The 20,824-nt window shown below is 43.0% G+C and overlaps 1 protein-coding gene across 1 annotated transcript in view; it reads right to left on the bottom strand.

Annotated features, from left to right (window-relative positions):
* LOC149459816 (rac GTPase-activating protein 1-like) overlaps positions 1 to 20,824 on the bottom strand; it is a 102,782-nt gene that overhangs the window by 54,338 nt on the left and 27,620 nt on the right. The window contains exon 6 of the mRNA XM_089680600.1: positions 11,757 to 11,837. Within this exon, the coding sequence (XP_089536726.1) occupies positions 11,757 to 11,837 (81 nt within the window). The remainder of the gene's footprint in view (positions 1 to 11,756; positions 11,838 to 20,824) is intronic.

Below are 20,824 nucleotides of genomic sequence, written 5' to 3'. Positions count from 1 at the left end.
TGCTGTCATTGCTGTTTCAATGCATTTCACATACATTTTGTCCCTACTGCTTTGTCCTGTGCCCTGCCTGCATTTTGAATGTTCTTTCTGCCTGGAAACTTAGAAGAGTCCATGGCGTCCAAAAAGCGTCCCTTTATGTCAAAAGCGGTTTTAGAACAGCGATAGTAAATCAGAACCACTTGCAGAATGAGTGATAATGATTCGTGGGGGAAATTCGTCATCAGACACTGAAAACGATTTTGCGACTTTGCTCAGCGATGTGCGAATTTGCCTCTGTATTTCAAATTTCAGTGTTTTTGGTTTGATTATATTATTGAATTAAATTTATTATTTTTTATGATTATTTATTAAATTATAATTTATGATTTCGTACGTCAAATTTTATCATATCCGGAATGTTTACTAGACTCTTGTTCGTACAGATTTCAGTGAGTTATTCCTAAAAATTACAGCCTACAATAAAAAACGACATATTTCCATGCAAAAAAAAATGGTACCGCTTTCAGCACAAAAAAAAAAAAAAATCGGAAAGAATCAGACCGCCAGGGAGGTTAAGAACAGATCACTTGGTAGGCAGTAAAGAGCAAAGAAAGAGCATGTCTTTTATAAAGAAAATAATTTCTAAATCTTAATATAGTTAGTTATTTCATATAGTTAACTAATTAGTTAGGAATAGTGTGTGATAAGTACAGTATAGTCTCAATTATTGTTGGTTATGTTTATGCATTTATGTGATCATTGTCTTTATGCTGAAAGTTGAACCTGTTTTAAAAGAATGAAGTTATGTGAAACTAATGTATGTGAAGATCACATAACAGTCTATTTTAACAGTATTATGTATTTCTGTAACAGAGTTTTGTAGATAACGTCACACTAAGAATCATGTTTAGAACACTTACAAATATGCATATTACATATTTAGCTCAGACTGAATTAGGAAATAGCTGTATAATGGGCTGAGTCTTTTTGGTCTTTTAAAATATATAGAAGATGTGCCCTAGTCACAGACGGACACACATAACCACACACACTGAAGATGACACACTGACATTTTTGTTTTCTTAATCACTTCCAGTCCGGACACTTTCACCCCCTTCCTGTCCAGGCCAATTTTCAGCTTTCAGCGCTATCATACTTTGAATGACAATTGCGCGGTCATGCAACACTGTACCCATATGACTTTTTTACCATTTTTCTGAGACAGATAAAGCTTTATTTTGGTGGTATTTATTCACCGCTGGGAATTTTATTTTTTTTGCTATGTAAATGAAAAAGTCCAAAAAAGTTTTTAAAAAGTTTTGTTTTATAAAATTTTGCAAATAAATAATATTTCATCATAAATCTTGGCCAAAATTTATTCCGTTATCTTTTTAGTAAAAAAAAAAATCCAAATTAGTTTAGAACCAAAAATTATAATTTTTAAACATTTTTTTTTACATTTTTATTTTATTTTTTTATATTTTTTATTTTTATTTTTTTTTTTTACATACTGTCACCCTAGCAGTACACCCATATAGGATGTAAAAGGAATAATTTCTCTTTCTCTCTGTCTGCATTCTTGCACTCAATGAGAAGTACTGAGTGAGCTGTGATTGGTCACAGCTTGTCACATGGTACAAGGCTTTTGTGAATAGCCTTGTACCATGTGACCTCTGTGATCATTTACAGATTTCACATGTAGTAAGCAATGATGTCACAAGTGACATCTTGCTTACTACTTTGCATGTGATCACTGATTGGCCAATCAGTGATCACATGATCGGGACCTCGTACAGAGGTCCCATCCAACGATCGGTGTTTCACTGTGTCCGGAGGACACAGCGGGCACCGGATTGCGGTGCTGCGTGCTCCGACCCTGCACTGCCACCGTCCGGCCGTTTATATGCAACGGCCGGACGGGAGGTGGTTAATCACTTCCAGTCCAGACACTTTTACCCCCTTCCTGTCCAGGCCAATTTTCAGCTTTCAGTGCTATCACACTTTGAATGACAATTGCGTGGTCGTGCAACACTGTACCCATATGAATTTTTTAGCATTTTTTTGAGACAGATAAAGCTTTATTTTGGTGGTATTTATTCACCGCTGGGATTTTTATTTTTTTTTGCTATGTAAATTAAAAAGTCAAAAAATTTTGAAACAAAAGTGTTTTTCTTATAAATTTTGGAAATAAATAGTATTTCACCATAAATCTTGGCCAAAATGTATTCTGTTATATTTTTAGTAAAAAGAAACAAAAAACAAAACCCAAATTAGTTTATAACCAAAATTATAATTTTCAAACATTTTTAATATTTTATTTATTATTATTTTTTTTTTACATACTGTCACCCTAGCAGTACAGTGTCGCCATGGTGACACTGTACTAATTGTGGGGGGTGATGATTTTTTTTTTTCACACCGATTGCTTTTACACCCATAAGCCTTTATGGATGTAAAAGCAATCGGTGTAAAAAAAAAAAAAAATCATCACCCCCCACAATTAGTACAGTAATACAGTACAGCCTTATAAAAGCAATCATTTCTCCTTCCCTCTAGCTGCATTCTTGCAGCCATTGCGAACTACTGAGTGAGCTGTGATTGGTCACAGCTTGTCACATGGTACAAGGCTGTTGTGAATAGCCTTGTACCATGTGATCTCTGTGATCATTCACAGATTTCACACATAGTAAGCGATGTCAGAAGTGACATCTTGCTTACTACTTTGCATGTGATCACTGATTGGCCAATCAGCGATCACATGATCGGGATCTCGTACAGAGGTCCAGTCCAACGATCGGTGTTCCACCGTGTCCGGAGGACACAGCGGGCACCGGATCGCGGTGCTGCGCGCTCCCAGGGACAAGACTGAAACACTTTTCATTTACCATAGAACAGGCAAGAAGCTAGACATTTTTCAAAGCTTATTTCATTTCCATAAGCTACAACTTTTATTATATTTTACTCTGTATTTTATTTTATCTTTTGTATTCATTTTATGTTATTGCCAAGTGTGAATTAAATAAAAGTCACTGTTTTAAATCAGCCTGGCACTAGAACACTTTACCTCAAACGCCTAAGAAAGACACTTCAATAACATAAGTGTCACGATATTTAACAATCCGTTACCCATTTACCAAATGAAAGCCCTATTTGTCCTTGAAAAAAACAAAAGAAAACAAAAACATAAAAACAAACAAAAACCATTATATAATCCACCTGGATGCACAGAGTAGTTGTGATTTGTACGGTTTTACTAACACAAGTCAAAGTTGCAAAATTGTGCTTAGGTATCAACATTTGTTTTAACTTTAGGCGGGAAGCGGTTTATTTTTTATTATTTTTTATTTCAGTTACTTATATAACGCCGTCAATTTACTCAGTGCTTTACATATATATTGTACATTCACATCAGTCCCTAACCCTCAAGGGGCGTACAATCTAAGGTCCCTAACTCACATTCATATACTAGGGCCAATTTAGACAGGATCCAATTAACCTACCAGCATGTCTTTGGAGTGTGGGAGGAAACTGGAGAACCCAGAGGAAACCCACGCAGGCACAGGGAGAACATGCAAACTCCAGGCAGGAGGTGCTGTGGCTGGGATTTGAACCAATGACCCTAGTACTGCCAGGCAGAAGTGCTAACCATTAAGCCACTGTGCTGCCCAATAAGTGTTAACTAGAGTCGAGCTTTAAACAACTAATCACTTACAGTATGTAAAGTCCATCTAAACTACTAGTCTTTCTAACAGACCCTTTCCACAGGGTGACAAATGCTGCTGCCCAAGGGTGGCTATGTTGTTCCTCCATGGATACAGTGGGGAGGTGAGCATAGCCACCCTAAGACAGGAAGTTACTGAGCGAATCACCCTCTGAAAAAAGGAAAAAAAAAAAAAAAAAGAAAACTAAGGCAGCCACCACATATAACTACTTTGAGATCTAAGCAAATAATTTTTTCACACAACCTTAAAATCTGAAATTTTTGGGTAGCCCCCCACCCCCATCCCTTGACCACAAATGATTACATATTTTCTAAAAACAGGTGCCCTGTAGAATTTTAAAAAAATGCACTAATGTAAAGGTGACTAAAAGGTAAAATATCTACTAAAATTAAGTTCTAGAGCACAGTAACAAATCTAATAATTTTTTTTTGGTAGCATATAAGATTTACTTTAGGTATTTATATAGGGGCAGCACAGTGGCTAAATGGTTAGCACTTCCGCCTGGCAGTACTAGGGTCACTGGTTCAAATCCCAACCATGGCACCACCTGCCTGGAGTTTGCATGTTCTCCCTGTGCCTGCGTGGGTTTCCTCCGGATATTCCGGTTTCCTCCCACTCTCCAAAGACATGCTGGTAGGTTAATTGGATCCTGTCTAAATTGTCCCTAGTATATGTATGTGAGTTAGGGACCTTAGATTGTACACCCCTTGAGGGTTAGGGACTGATGTGAATGTACAATATATATGTAAAGTGCTGCGTAAATTGACAGCGCTATACAAGTACCTGAAATAAATACCAAACATGTCAGGCCTTAATAATGGACCAGTAAGCTGCAGATTCCATTTTTTGGTTTTGGACACATTTTAACTAAACCCATCAGAACTTCAGTGGGATACGGTTTCTCTCCAGTAGGTGGCAATCTCACCCTTCAGCAGGGGAAGGGAGCGGAGATCTGGGGGCACGTAGGTAGTAAATTGCGCTGAGATGTATATCAAGGATTAGTCAGTAGGAATTTTAGCAGTCAGTGGATGCCGGACTGCAGCACATACACAGCTTTGGCTGGACGGGTGACAAAAATCCCGACTCTCCAAATGACTGTACTGTGCAAGTGAGAAACAGCCAAGGTTCTACCGAAGACACAGAATTCTAAATTGACAGAAGAAAGCGGCACGTTGAGCAGACCGGGTCATGTTTAATGCTTTAGATGTTGATGCACTTTAGCATTTTAGTACCAACAGTTACCAAAAAAAAAAAATGAAAGGAACACTTTGAAAACACATCAGATCTCAATGGGGGAAATCTCCTGCTGGATCTCTATACTGATATGGACGGGGTAAAGTGTTAGGAAGGTAAGGATGCCCCATTGTTTGATGGAAATGAAAATGATCAACCTACAGATGACTGAATTCAAAGACACCCCGAAAATCAAAGTGAAAAAATGATGCAGCAGGAGAGTCCATTTTGCTGCAATTTCATTGCAGCAACTCAGCATGGTCCTCAGTAGTTTGTATGGCCTCCACGTGCTTGTATGGATGCCTGAAATAGTCGGGGGAGGCTCCTAATGAGACAACGGATGGTGTCCTGGGGTATTCCCTCCCAGATCTGGACCAGTGCATCACTGAGCTCCTGGACAGTGAGGTGCAACCTGGCGCCAAAACATGATATCCCAGAGGTGTCCTATTGGATTTAGGTCAGGCAAGCGTGGGGGCCATTTAATGGTACCCACTCCTTCATCCTCCAGGAACTGCCTGCATACTCTCGCCACATGAGGCCGGTCATTGTTGTGCACCAGGAGGAACCCAGGACCCACTGCACCAGGAGGAACCCAGGACCCACTGCACCAGGAGGAACCCAGGACCCACTGCACCAGTGTAGGGTCTGACAATGGGTCCAAAGATTTCATCCCGATACCGAATGGCAGTCAGGGTGCCATTATCTAGCCTGTAGAGGTCTGTGCGTCCCTCCATGGATATGCCTCCCCAGACCATCACTGACCCACCACCAAAACAGTCATGCTGAACCATGTTACAGGCAGCAGAATGTTCTCCATGGCTTCTCCAGACCCTTTCACGTCTGTCACGTGCTCAGGGTGAACCTGCTCTTATCTGTGAAAAGCACAGGGTGCCAGTGGTGGACCTGCCAATTCTGGTGTTCAATGGCAAATGCCAATCGAGCTCTATGGTGCCGGGCAGTGAGCACAGGGCCCACTAGAGGACGTCGGGCCCACTAGAGGACGTCGGGCCCTCAGGCCACCCTCATGAAGTCTGTTTCTGATTGTTTGGTCAGAGACATTCACACCAGTGGCCTGCTGGAGGTCATTTTGTAGGACTCTGGCAGGGCTCATCCTGTTCCTCCTTGCACAAAGGAGCAGATACCGGTCCTGCTGATGAGTGAAGGACCTTCTACGGTCCTGTCCAGCTCTCCTAGAGTAACTGCCTGTCTCCTGGATTCTCCTCCATGCTCTTGAGACTGTGCTGGGAGACACGGCAAACCTTCTGGCAATGGCATGTATTGATGTGCCATCCTGGAGGAGTTGGGCTGCCTGTACAACCTCTGTAGGGTCCAGGTATGGCCTCATGCTACCAGTAGTGACACCGACCCTAGCCAAATGCAAAACTAGAGAAAAAACAGTCAGAAAAGATGAGTAGGGAAAAAATGTCAGTGTGGCCTCCACCTGTAAAACCATTCCTGTTTTGGGGGGGTCACCCCATCCCATTACATTTGTGTATAGATATAAGAAAAGTGGGGGGGGGGGCTAGCCGGTGCTGTGTCCTGGGAAAGACCAACTACTTGCGCCCCCCCCTAATAATTTTTAAAAATCAGTAGAAATGATTATATCAACAAATCTGAAACTGCTAAATTTCTTTTAATTTGCAAAAATAAGTGCCATAAGATGCCACCAGTGCCAATATTAAAGACACAATCATAGTCCCGGAAGGACAGTATCTGTGGGGAGACATTGCCTTGCTCCGCCTCCGCTGATGATTGGGCTGGGACTCCACAGTGATCAGCAGCCACCAGCCGGCTTGCAGTAAAGGGACTGAGTCTGGGAAGAACACTGGATGGAGCGGCAGCTCAGCTGCTACACTGGCCCCAGACACCCACATCTTCTTCTGTCCTTTCTTTCTCCCCTCAGCTGAAGGATCATTCATGACGCGGAGGCATCACGCACAGAGAGAGTGCCAGCTGCTGCACCCAGGCACCCCTAGGTGGCAGTGTACCCTAGACAGCTGCCTAGTTTGCCTAGTGGAAGCACCTGCCCTGATCCCATAACATCTGTTCTCAGCTGCATATATTGCTCTGGGAGCTGGGGGAAGAGAAAACAGCAGCACACTGGTCTTCCTAGTGAATGGCTGTACAGAGGGAGGGGGGTGTCAGCACAAGCCTGATCATTGGAGGAGAGCAAGCCAAGTTCACAGCACCGCTAAAAACTGACCACACTAGACAGGAGAGCAGTGTGGTTAGTTTTTAAAAAGGAAAGCAGAGGGACCGGCAGGAACACCAGGAATTGTCCAGGATGAACTGCGCTCAGAGGAAGTGGTTGAAAGATGCTGGGCATCAGACTGAGGACATCTAGTGGCAGAAAAAAAAAAAAAAAGTGTCGCGGGGGTGAATCCCTAAATTAAAAGCTGAATATTTTTTGAGAAAGCACTGACTAGTGCAAAACATGTCAGGATAGAATTGGCTCCTGCTGGCTATTTTAATAAAAGAAAGAATAATATTTTGCTTCTCGATATGCAGCATTCCTGTTGCTGGTACAATTGATGGCTTCAGGGGTAAGCGGAGCCAGCACCTGAGATGTGATTGTGCAGTGTGGAGTCTGATCTCCCCTGAAGCAGCATGTGAAATATTACTCTGCTTTAATATAGTGGTGTCACTCAGCTGTCAAGCCAAGTGAATGGACAACTAAACAGCACATTGAAAAAGTATTATTCTCCTCCTGTAAGGATGTACAGTGTTAGACTGACTGCACTGTGCTATGGAATAAAACCTGATTGGGTACGGCGTGCTGAAACCTTTGCTTTCAGTCTGAAGTCTGGCTGTGAAGAATTACAAATGTTTAACCCCTCGCCTACCGGGCACTTCTGCCCCCTTCCTGCCCAGGCCAATTTCCAGCTCTCAGCACTGTCACACTTTGAATGACAATTGCGCGGTCATGCAACACTGTACCCATATGAAATTTTTATCATTGTTTTGTGACAAATAGAGCTTTATTTTGGTGGTATTTAATCACCTCTGGGATTTTTATTTTTTCTTAAACCAAAAACCACTGAAAATTTTGGGGAAAAAAAAATTTTTTTTCTTAGTTTTTGTTCTAACATTTTGTAAATAAGTGATTTTTCTCTTTCACTGATGTGCAATAATGAGGCTGCAGTGATGGGCACTGATAGGCTGCACTGATGAGGTTGCACTGATGGGCATGAGCAGGCATCACTGATGGGCACTGAAAGGCAGCACTGATAGGCGGTACTGACTGGCACTGTTAGGTGGCACTGTAAGGCAGCTCAGATGGGCACATATGTGGCATTGATGTGGCACTGATATGTGGCACTGTTCAGCACTGACAGCTGGCACTGACAGGTGGCACTTCTGGGGCCACACTGATCATCAGGGCACACTGATCATCAGTGCCCTGATGATCAGTGTAGATGTCCCCTCTGAGGAATGCAGATTACCGGCTCTCCTCTCCTCTGTCAGAGTGACAACTCGTGAGGAGAGAAATGCCGATAACCGGCATTTCCCTGTTTACATGTGATCAGCTGTGATTGGACCGTTTCCCTGTTTACATGCGATCAGCTGTGATTGTGACATGACGACATCTTCGGCTCTTTCCGTGGATCGGTGATCCGCTGTGTCCAATGGACACAGTGCACCACCGCGAACTCCCTGAGCCGCGTATGTGCGGTGAGAATGAGAGAGAACGAACGAGAGAACCGCCTTGTGTCCGTCATTGGACTATATGGCGGGCGGGAGGTGGTTAATAATGGTTCTTTTTTTTAATAACTAAAAGATATACTTACCCTTTTTTTTTTTTGTTACACTCTTTTTTTCTGACACACACGCACACACACGCACGCACGCACGCACGCACGCACCTTTTGAAAAGTACATTGCTCCTCTGGGGGGTGATAATGCATTATTAGAGGGAGGGTATAATAGATATTATTTGCCACAATGATGACTATTTTCAGCTCACATCTCTGAAAATAACTATTGTTACGGCAAAGGATAATTATAGTTTAGTGAATCTGGCTTTTCGCAGGAAGACAAAAGAAAATTGATCTGTGAAGATATAAAACATGGAACCGCAAGCCGACTCTGAAGTCACAGTCAGTTATACTGTGTACCTGTCATCTATACAGGGTGGGCGACCTTCTTGTAGGTCAAAGAAAAACCAGTGACCGCGTCTCGTGAATGCGCGTTTTTGCACACTTTTTTTGCACCCATTGCACTGGCCAGTCCATTAATTTCAATGGTCTGCCCTACATGTGACAAATATATTAACGGAAGCTCATGTACCTTTTTTGGGATTTGAGCTTTGCAAGTTTTTTTTTTTCACCTTGAGCAAAAAACCACGTCTGCTTGCCACATTCGGGGTGTCTTCAACAATCAATGACACCACAACTGCGACATGCGTTTTGGGCTGGGCTGTGAATGCTCAGATGTGTGTATTATGTGCTGCTTTTTACTAAAAAAGTTTGTTCTGTCACATGTTCTGTCCCCCTTTGTAATGTACAGCGCTGAGCGAACTATTGGTGCTTTATAAATACTGTATAATAATGGTAATGCACCCTCAATGAGCTGCCAAACGCACCATATAGTTCATATACTTTTTTTGGCATTGAGCTTCGCTTTTTTTTTTTTTTTTTTTTTTTTTAACCTTGAGCAAAAAAAACGCATGTCTGCTCGCTGTATTTGGGGAGTCATTAAAAGCATATCTTCACCTATTTTTTAAAGTTATGTTCATTATCCACTTCAGCTTCGGAAAGGTTTTACCACCTTGATGACCAGGCCATTTTTTTGCCACTTAGCACGGCACTACTCTAACTGGTAATTGTGCGGTCATGCAACACTAAACCCAAATTAATTTTTTTTTTTTTTTTTAACACAAAATAGAGCTTTCTTCTAGTGGTATTTAATCACCACTGGGTTACATATTTTTTTATTATTATATAAATGAATAAAGACTGAAAATTTTGAAGAAAAAAAAAAAATACACTTTCTGCTATAAAACCCATCTAATATAAAACAAAATGTCTTCATAAATTTAGGCCAAATTGCATTCTATCTTTGGTAAAAAAAAAAAAAAAAAAAAAAAAAAAAAAAATCCCAATAAGTGTATATTGATTGGTTTGCATGAAATTTATAGCGTCTACAAACTGTGGTATAATTACTGCTTTTCTATTTATAATAGATAGAGATATATATCTCTATCTCACTATCTGATTCCCACTAGACGTTTGCTGATCAACGGTATTAAAAAACAAGAAAATATATTATAATTTATATAATATGTATATATATATATATATATATATATATATATATGTATATGTATGTATGTATGTATGTATGTATGTATGTATATATTTATATATGTATGTATGTATATATGTATATATGTATATATGTATATATGTATATATGTATATATGTATATATGTATATATGTATATATGTATATATATATATATATATATATATATATATATATATATATATATATATATATATATATATATATTAGTTTTTTGTTTTTTTTAATACCGTTGGTCAGTAAACTTCTAATGGGACTGTGACAGTGCAGTGGGCAATCTGACACAGGGCGAATGACGGACACCAACATCTCTAGCGACACTCATACAGCGATCAGTGCTAATACTATACACAGTCACTGTACTACTGATACTGGGCAGGAAGGGGTTGACATCTAGGGGTTAAAGGTGTGCCCAACTATGTGTAATGTGTGTATTATGTGCTGCTTTTTACTAAAAAAGTTTGTTTCTTCTTCCTGCTTAGAAGGGAGAAGAAACAGAGCAATCATTTCCTCTGTACAGAGCTCTGTGTGGCTTGTCAACACAGGGCTCTGTGTTGTGATTGGACACAGCCGATCAGCAGGTACATATTATATGGACATGTATAATAATACCCACATTAGATGCAGCGATTCTTAAGAATCAAGAGGATATTTATTAAAATTTTGGGTAGGAGACTCTAGTTCCTGTAACCATGAATGGCCCCATACAGGGGCGGACTGACAACTCATGGGGCCCCCGGGCTATAGGGGATCATGGGGCCCGTGTCCTTGCCCACACAAAGCACACCCAAAAAAGCCTATATGAAAAAAAGAAAAAAAAAAAAAAAGTACCAGGGGCATTTCATGGGGCCCTCTGCTGTCCTTGGGCCCTTGGCCAGGGCCCAAGTGCTCGAATGGTCAGTCCACCCCTGGCTCCACAGCACGCATTTATGAAACCCTCAGATATGAATGCAGCCTCAATGAGCTGACAAAAGTACCTTTTTTTTCATTGAGACTTGCGTGTTTGTGATGCCAATAACAAATAATGGCACTGCAAACGTGCAACACACATTTTTGAAAGAAGAAAGAAAATGCCAAATTTTTGGGTTGTCACCAGAACAGGAATAGAGGGGGAATCTTCCAAAGGGGACACTAGATTGGGTGGGGATTCCCTCAGTTTAGAGGGATTTCCTTTCACTTCCTGTTTTGGCTATGGGGCAGGAAGTGATAGGAAATCAACTGAATGGGACACAAATGAAAAAAAACAAAAAACAAAAAAAAAAAACCTACCCCCCCCCCCCCCGAAAAAAAAAACTGTCCAAAATGAAAACAAAGTCTTTAATTCCAGTTTAAAGACAGATTGCAGAGATTTCCTTTTACTAGGTGTTGTGTCTCCAGGACAGGAAGCGAGGAAAAATCCTCTAATGGGGACTAAGACCCCGTAAAACCACCTTGGACTATTAGTCCTTCACTTCCTGGAGGGCCAAAGAGTGACCAAATTCACAGCCCCGGGTAACCCTGCCGATGCTCTTACTTACATTATCATTCACCATGGCTGTATTTACACTTGGCCGGGACTTTTTCAAAAAGGGAGCGATCAGAGGAGCTAGTGAGGAGCGCTGAGAGAGAGAGAAAGGGGGGAAAAAAAAGTGTTAGGAAAAATCAGCAACAGCCTTAGAAATACATATTTTAAATCTAAAATGCTGTACAACATGAACCACAGAATGTAAGGGTTGGCTGTCTGTGTTACTAAACCCACAACAGTACAATCAGTCTGTATATACAGTAAAGCATGCTTGTTATACTCACTGTGGAACCTAAGGGGTTAATCCTCTGTATTGTGTAAAAAGGCTGTTTGATCCTGTCTTCTCTGATCCTCCCCTTCTACTGTCCCCAATCCATCTGCTGATAGAAGAGAGCCTTGGGGGCAAGCTGCTCATGCTCAGTTTGGTGTGTATTGTAAGATGAGGTTTTTTTTTTTTTTTTGGGGAGGGTGTATTTGATCAGCACAGGGCCAATCAGCACTGTCCAGACTGAGGGTTAGGGGTTTTAATGCCTCATACGACAATCAGTGGAGAATAAAAAAACTCCTCCTACAAGCTTTAACCATTGCTCAGCTGGACACTGATATAAGTCACAAGACTGCTATATACTGCAGATGGGAAAAGGTATTTAGCAGTTTATATTTACTAAAACAATTACATTTCCATGTTTTGTGTACTGTGAGAGACCAAATATAGTAAATGCAGGGTCCTGGGAGAGCAGATATAGTAAATGCAGGGTCCGGGGAGAGCAGATATAGTGAATGCAGGGTCCGGGGAGAGCAGATATAGTGAATGCAGGGTCCGGGGAGAGCAGATATAGTGAATGCAGGGTCCGGGGAGAGCGGATCTAGTGAATGCAGGGTCCGGGGAGAGCGGATCTAGTGAATGCAGGGTCCGGGGAGAGCGGATCTAGTGAATGCAGGGTCCGGGGAGAGCGGATCTAGTGAATGCAGGGTCCGGGGAGAGCGGATCTAGTGAATGCAGGGTCCGGGGAGAGCGGATCTAGTGAATGCAGGGTCCGGGGAGAGCGGATCTAGTGAATGCAGGGTCCGGGGAGAGCGGATCTAGTGAATGCAGGGTCCGGGGAGAGCGGATCTAGTGAATGCAGGGTCCGGGGAGAGCGGATCTAGTGAATGCAGGGTCCGGGGAGAGCGGATCTAGTGAATGCAGGGTCCGGGGAGAGCGGATCTAGTGAATGCAGGGTCCGGGGAGAGCGGATCTAGTGAATGCAGGGTCCGGGGAGAGCGGATATAGTGAATGCAGGGTCCAAGGAGAGCAGATATAGTGAATGCAGGGTCCGGGGAGACCCGATATAGTGAATGCAGGGTCCGGGGAGACCGGATATAGTGAATGCAGGGTCCGGGGAGACCGGATATAGTGAATGCAGGGTCCGGGGAGACCGGATATAGTGAATGCAGGGTCCGGGGAGACCGGATATAGTGAATGCAGGGTCCGGGGAGACCGGATATAGTGAATGCAGGGTCCGGGGAGACCGGATATAGTGAATGCAGGGTCCGGGGAGACCGGATATAGTGAATGCAGGGTCCGGGGAGACCGGATATAGTGAATGCAGGGTCCGGGGAGACCGGATATAGTGAATGCAGGGTCCGGGGAGACCGGATATAGTGAATGCAGGGTCCGGGGAGACCGGATATAGTGAATGCAGGGTCTGGGGAGACCGGATATAGTGAATGCAGGGTCCGGGGAGAGCGGATATAGTGAATGCAGGGTCCGGGGAGAGCGGATATAGTGAATGCAGGGTCCAGGGAGAGCGGATATAGTGAATGCAGGGTCCGGGGTTTAGTAACACGAAGTCTGAATTGCAAAACACCGATTATTTTTCACTAGAATTTTTCATTTGAAGACAAAATTTTAAATACTAAAGATAAAACATTGGAAAATAAAGAATGAGTACATCTATAGGAACCAATTTATCTGGAAACTTTGTTTGGAATCCTGTACAGCTAGTTCTGTGATCCAGACACCCCTGCCAGACAGCACAGCCGGGCCCCCTACTTCCACTGCAACAGCAGCATAGCTTGATCAACAACACACCCTCATCCTCCTGATTGGACAGTGAAGGAGCAGAAGCACGCCTATGAGGTCCAACCCCCGCTCACTCTACCCATTATCTCAGGAGCATTGCTGAACAGCAAAATTGGCTCCTAGTAATCTCCCAAGTCTGTGTGCTCATGTGATGAGTTAGCCTGGTCCCAGAAATTCTGGATGAACCCCTTGCACATGGCTATACACCAGTGGTGTATTTAGCTTTTGTGCTGCCCTAGGCAACACAAAAATTGTCTCCCCCCCATGGAGAGACCCAGACACTGACCAGTACCTCCCTCCCCCACGAAGAGAGCCTGACATTGAGCAACAACATCCCAGCCCACCCCCCCACCCCCACCAGAGACAGCCTTCCACTACCACAACCCCCACCCCAACACCCCAAGAAGAGACAAGACACAACCTTCACAGCTCCGGACATCTCCTGGAACAAGAGTCAGGCTCTGCATACACCATCAAGCAGCCCACAGCCTCTCTCAGATCCCACCTGGTCCCTGTGCTGCGTGTGTCCCTTCTTCCATCCTTTCTTTCAGGGGGTGGCGCTGCTCCCCTGAAAAATGCTGCTGCCCCCCTGAAAAAATGCCGCCCTAGGCAATTGCCTTGTTTGCCTTGTGGTAAATACACCCCTGCTATATACCTTTTCTAGCAAGCCCCAGTCACCCACTCTCTTGGTTCTGACTGTGCTTCTTGGTTCCTCCAGCCAACCCCCAAGGCCAGGTTCCTCCAGCCAACCCCCAAGGCCAGGTTCCTCCAGCCAACCCCCAAGGCCAGGTTCACATTACTGCATGTCAGGAATGCATCCAAAATTGCGTACATTCCAGAAATGCCCTGTCATTTAGCAGATATGCGGTGGTTCCATTAATTGCCCCCCATGCATTCAGTCGCAAATTTTCATAAAACAGTTCACATCTTTTCCACGCTTCCCCCATGTAGAACAGACTAAATCAGCTGCCCTACGCATGTTGCATGGAAATACACCTACGGTCGGTCACACCCTTCAGTGTGCACCAATCCTAAATCATTGTTGGCGTAGCATAAAAAACCCCCCAAAAACTGGTGTACAAGATCAGATGTGATTGGATGCTCCCAGGGTGCTGTACCCGTGGATGACCCCCTACATCTCTATAATGTCCTGTAGTAAAGAACCATTGGGAACAGCATGGAGAACAGAAGACTGACATATCTGAAAGTGTCACTTTCTGAAGACTTTGGCTATTCATCATGAGTGCCACATTTGGTGGATCAGGCACTGGAAGTGGTATGGAATAGCTTTTTTCATGACAGGGACATTTTGGGTTCATACATTGGGATGGATTTACAGGAAAAACAAAATGCAGAGGTGTTTGTCCATCAAAAGTGAATACAAGTTTGTCCTGTGCGAATGAGTCAAATCAAATGTTCTCAGGCTACATTCCCTGCAGATTGAGAATGTGGGACCGGGGGAAATACCAACTGCCATCTTAAAAAATAAATAAATAAATGTTCTTCAGCTCCATTTAGTGGCCATAACGAGGCATTTCATTCACACATTTGAAGTGCATTTGAAGTGCAGAGGAAATAGCCTGAGAACATTCGATTTTGCCCCATTCTCTCAGAATAAATTTACATGCAGTTTCGATGGACTAACTGCTGCAGTATGGACTTATTTTTTTTATAAATACAACCTTTTATTTTGTGTGTTGGCCTCACTTTTTAAAGGGTATATCTAGGTATTGCCCAAATTTAGCCCAAAGCCTCTCCCCCACCCCCCTTCCTTATGAGCATGCCCCATATTTTTATACATTGTTTATAACTCCCTGTAACAGCATTACCAGGATTGTTGAAAGGTCATTTCCTACGGTTATAGATAGAGATGAGCGAATTATTCAAAAATTCGATTCGGCTGATTCGCCGAATTTGCGGGAGAAATTCGATTCGATGCGAATTTAACTTATTAAAAGGGTTTCTAGGCTTCAGAGAGCCTTTATATTAGTGCAGAACACTGTACCTTTAATTTAAATGCCCTTGGAGTCTGCTGGGGAAGAGAAATAATACTGTCAGTCAGTATGACATGCAGATGAGTGCCGTCGATCTTAGAATCACCGCACACTTCACTCATTTGGGCAGTCACGGGGCACGACGAAGAAGAAGAAGAATGAAAAGAAGATGAGAAGAAGAAGAAGAAGAGGAATGAGAAGAAGAAGGAGAAGAAGAGGAATGAGAAGAAGAAGGAGAAGAAGAAGAAGGAGAAGAAGAAGAAGGAGAAGAAGAAGAAGGAGAAGAAGAAGAAGGAGAAGAAGAAGAAGGAGAAGAAGAAGAAGGAGAAGAAGAAGGAGAAGAAGAAGAAGAAGGAGAAGAAGAAGAATGAAAAGAAGAAGAAGAATGAAAAAAAGAAGAATGAAAAGAAGAAGAAGAATGAAAAGAAGAAGAAGAATGAAAAGAAGAAGAAGAATGAAAAGAAGAAGAAGAATGAAAAGAAGAAGAAGAATGAAAAGAAGAAGAAGAATGAAAAGAAGAAGAAGAATGAAAAGAAGAAGAATTCCAGTACAGCAAAAAGTGTATCTGCAGAGAGCTCCGCTATTTCTGACAGTTCTCTGACAGTTCCTTCACATTTACAGCGGTTGAAACATTGTATCTATTTATTTCCGAATAAAAACATCTGTATCCTAAATGGAAACAAATAGATACAATGTTTCAACCGCTGTAAATGAACTGTCAGAACTGTCAGAAATAGCGGAGCTCTCTGCAGTGACACTTTTGCCGGCTGATTGGGAAAAATTCGATTCGTGCACCCGAAGTTTGCTAAAATTCGGATTTGATGCGAATCGAATTTTTCCTGATATTCGAAACGAATTCCACTTCGCCAGGTTCGATTCGCTCATCTCTAGTTATAGACAATACCGCAGATTTACAATCTCCTAAGAGCTCTTTCCATACATACAGTGTGTAGGCAAGCTCTTGGTAATCAAGGCAATGGCACCATTTTGCTGGTCAGTGTAGGTAGAGAGGTAGGGCTGCCGATGGGGAGGGAGCTGGAGGGGTGTACAGGCAATGCTTCTGTATTGGGCCCCATAAGGTAATCAGGGGCCCAGCAGGAAGGCTGTACATAGTATTGTCACTCAGCCTGTTAAACAACTTTCCCACCAGCCTAAAGCAGATATACTTCTACAGGGTGGCAGGGGTACGCAAAATCACGCATATATACACACATGCGATTTTCCATTTTGGGGTAGGGCCCTTTGTTTTTTTGTACTGGAGCCCTAAAGATTCTAGGATGCCTCTGCCCTGCACTCGGTACATTTCTCACCCCTGTCTACACACTCCTGACCCCTGCACATTACTCACTCCTGACCCGTGCACATTACTCACTCCTGTCTACTCACTCCTGACCCCTGCACTCTGTACATTACTCACCCTGTGTCTACTCACTCCTGACCCCTGCACATTACTCACCCCTGTCTACTCACTCCTGACCCCTGCACTCTGTACATTACTCACCCCTGTCTCTAGCACTTTGTACATAATTCACTCCTGACCCCTGAAGAGCTGACAACACTGGTTGAAGTCAGTCCAGCAAATGCACTTGTGTTGTCAGCTCAAACAGGAAGGTAGGAGCTTACTGGATTTCTGATCAATTTTTCAGTACTAGTAGCATTTTATTTTTTGTATTGCAGACATGTACTAAGATACTTTTTTTTCCCCCTAGAGACATACTTTATGGCCATCTTTCCTCTTTTACATTCCAATTCTGGATGTACCAATCTCCAAATACCCTCCTGATCGGAAGACAACCAAGGTTTTAACTAGTTGGCAGATCCAAGAGAAGGTCAGATGACAAAGAACGTCTACGGTATTGTTCCTATCTACCAATAGGTCCTTAAACAGAAGAAAACGTGTTACCTAGAAGACTACAAGCCAATGACCCTTTCTCTTCTGCTAGTTTGATGCAAGACAAGAAAGCTCTGTCCTCTCTGCTTTAAGACAATATGATGGATCGTTTCAATTAAATAGTTTCTTCCACTTTATGGATTTTGGATACCTTATTAATAGGTGCACTTTGATATTTATGATTTCCCAGTAACACGGTTGCCTACTCTGTAGCAGCTTCTCCGTCCGGTGACTATGCGGACGCCGCTAGAGCGCGCTGGTGCACAGTGGCCAGCCAGCCACATTGAGCACCTGTTTGATGATTTATGAAAAATTTATGCCAAACCTGCAGAAGCCCAGTGTCCAAATAATGAAGATTTTATTGATTCCGGGCAATTTGCTGACAAATGAAGTCAGAGCGGGCAGCGTCTGGCATTAATAACCGCTGACCTCTCATTCCCTCGACGTGACAGAGAGGGAGGAGACCTGGAGGACAGAAGCTAATATTTACAGTGTGTAATTGATGTATTTACACAGAGTATTTAACGGGGGATAATGCAGAGATGTATCCATTGTGAAATTATATTCCATGTTAAAGGTTGGGAGTATATCAGGAGTGGAAGGACATATCAGAAGACTGCAAGCTAATGAGAACAAAAAGAACCAACAACCAACAATTCATGAATATTTTCTTACAAAACCCATCCTGTACATCGAGGTAATACACAACTGCTACAATGTTACAGTTACCTGTGGTGAAATGAAAAAAAAATGAACAAAGCATATCTGTCTATAGCATGTACTAGCCTCACTCCAAAACACCTAGTATGATTTCTATCTCTGCTCTCTTCCCTCCGATAACTGCAAGAGTCACTCCTGACATCACAGAATTCAGGAAGATAGCCCCATCCCCTCTCCAGCACATAGAGAGCAGTCTACAGCCTCAGCTGTGAATGGTTCCTTATGAGAATGTGTAGAGAGGGGTGTGTCTTCCTTCCACTCAGGTCCCAGATTATACCAAGCTTCCTGCTGTACAGTTTATGACATCAGATCCGCACCCCCTACTTGCTGGAGCTGAGAAACTCTTTGTTTTTGTATAGAAAGATAGGGCTATAGATAAACCGGTGCAACTAATGCATGTAACCCATTGAAATATTACTTGCAATACATTAAAGTGGACATTAGGTGGCCTGCTATAAAGGGTTACTCACAAATGACAGAACAGCCCTCTGGCATTTTCTGATAAGCAGAGTGCCTAGGACTACATTTCCCAGAAGAGGTAGCGTGTGGGTGGGGGCATATAAATATCAAAGTCCATTAGACTGGCAAGGGGAGAAGGGGGAGAGAGACTGAAGGGGAGAAGGGGGAGAGCCACTGAAGGAGAGGGAGAGCCACTGAAGGAGAGGGAGAGCCACTGAAGGAGAGGGAGAGCCACTGAAGGAGAGGGAGAGCCACTGAAGGAGAGGGAGAGCCACTGAAGGAGAGGGAGAGCCACTGAAGGAGAGGGAGGGAGAGAGGAAGAGAGCTGACTACCCAGCCTGCCACGCTGCTAAGCAGGCTACTCTGACAGCAGGAGACAGAGGGCACGTGGACTGTACCTATCCATTGGGAGAGATGGATCATGGCAGTCTGACGAACCACAGTGATCAGGTGAGAGAGACCCATGCAACCACTAACAAAGTGAACATGGATAGTTCGTCACCTCAGTTAACTACCTGCACATAGTTGTGAACATTACACACCGTTGCCCCAGTTGTGTCCTAGTTATACCAGCACCATCGTTGAAACACATCTGCAGTACAGTTAGCTGACCACAGGACATACAGTTACAGATCAAGATACCAACTGAATCAACTGGTCCCTTTCCTTTTCTGCAGAGGAGGATTCTTACTACTATTCATCCTTTGCCTTTGTCCATAGACATTTATGCCAGTCGTTGCTTTTCATTCATGATTGGTGCTCTTAAAGGGAACCTTGCATTAATTCTTTTGCCATCAATCAGGGAAGTGTTAAATCTTCTTTTTCCTCACTATCTTTATTGTGACTACCCTAAGGAACCATCATCCACCCCTTGATGCAACGTCACATCAATTGGGCCCCAACAAGCACGCAAAAGACATTATAGAGCTTTTAATGGGGTCACTGCCAATTAGAACTGAGAATTCACTTTATTTCATCATTGTTATCTAGCTCTGAGGATCCACAATGAGCTTATCATTCCTGCATACTGGGGGTTCAACAGTCCCCTCAGACTGGAGGCAGTGGATTATTTCTGAAAGCAGGCCTGCTAATAGTAGCTGTTGCTTCACTGTGAAGGTCGTTACTTTTGCTCACATTTGCCAAGAGTGATCATATTTTCGATCTAGATCAGTGTAATTTTTTTTATTCTTGACTCAGTTACCTCCAAATCCAATATAACTTCATATTGGTCTATATTACTCTGTGTGCAAGCTCATTTTACAGGTGTGATTTATCTGGGTCACCAGAGCATGGTGGTGTCTGTAGAGGTTGGGCTTTCAATGAGAGGTCCAGATTGATAGGGAACCCAAAAATTACTAGGCAACCCTTAAGGAGGTAATGCTACATGTAAGAGGATTAGTTTCATCTCGGTGTATCACCTGAGGCCGGTCACTTCACTGGGTATATGTAGGGTTTAAAAGTCTACTGATATAGAGAAATTGCAAGCCTAACAAACAAAAAGGTATACAATTCCAAGGTGACATTCAAGCTTGCGGTCAATTCCCACCCCCTCACATTTCTATTAATCCATCACAGTGATAGGCCGTCTTACCAGCCAATAAGAATACAGAAGAGTCAGGAAACCGTGAGCATACTTCTGCAATCTCAGGAAGGGTCAGAGTTTGCCTGTCAAAACATCCGAGTATGCAACCATATTGGCAAGTATGTGTTGGAATCTCTAGGTGCCTGTGTTTTGTATTGGTTACAGGCTTTTTTTTTGTTTTTGTTCTTGGGGAAAAAAAAATCTCTTATGTGGTGTTAAAGCGGAGTTCCACTCAAAAAATAAAAGTCAGCAGCTACAAAAACTGTAGCTGCCAACTTTTAAAAAAAAAAAAAAACACACACACTTACCTGTCCCACGATCCCACAGTGCCCCCCCCCCGCCGCAGCCAGTTTTACTGGCTGTTCTGTAT

The sequence above is a fragment of the Staurois parvus genome, unplaced genomic scaffold (genome assembly GCF_062004578.1).
Source record: "Staurois parvus isolate SC_StPar_1 unplaced genomic scaffold, SC_StPar_1.0 ptg000246l, whole genome shotgun sequence".
NCBI lineage: Eukaryota > Metazoa > Chordata > Amphibia > Anura > Ranidae > Staurois > Staurois parvus.
This window is presented reverse-complemented; position numbering and strand designations above follow the sequence as displayed.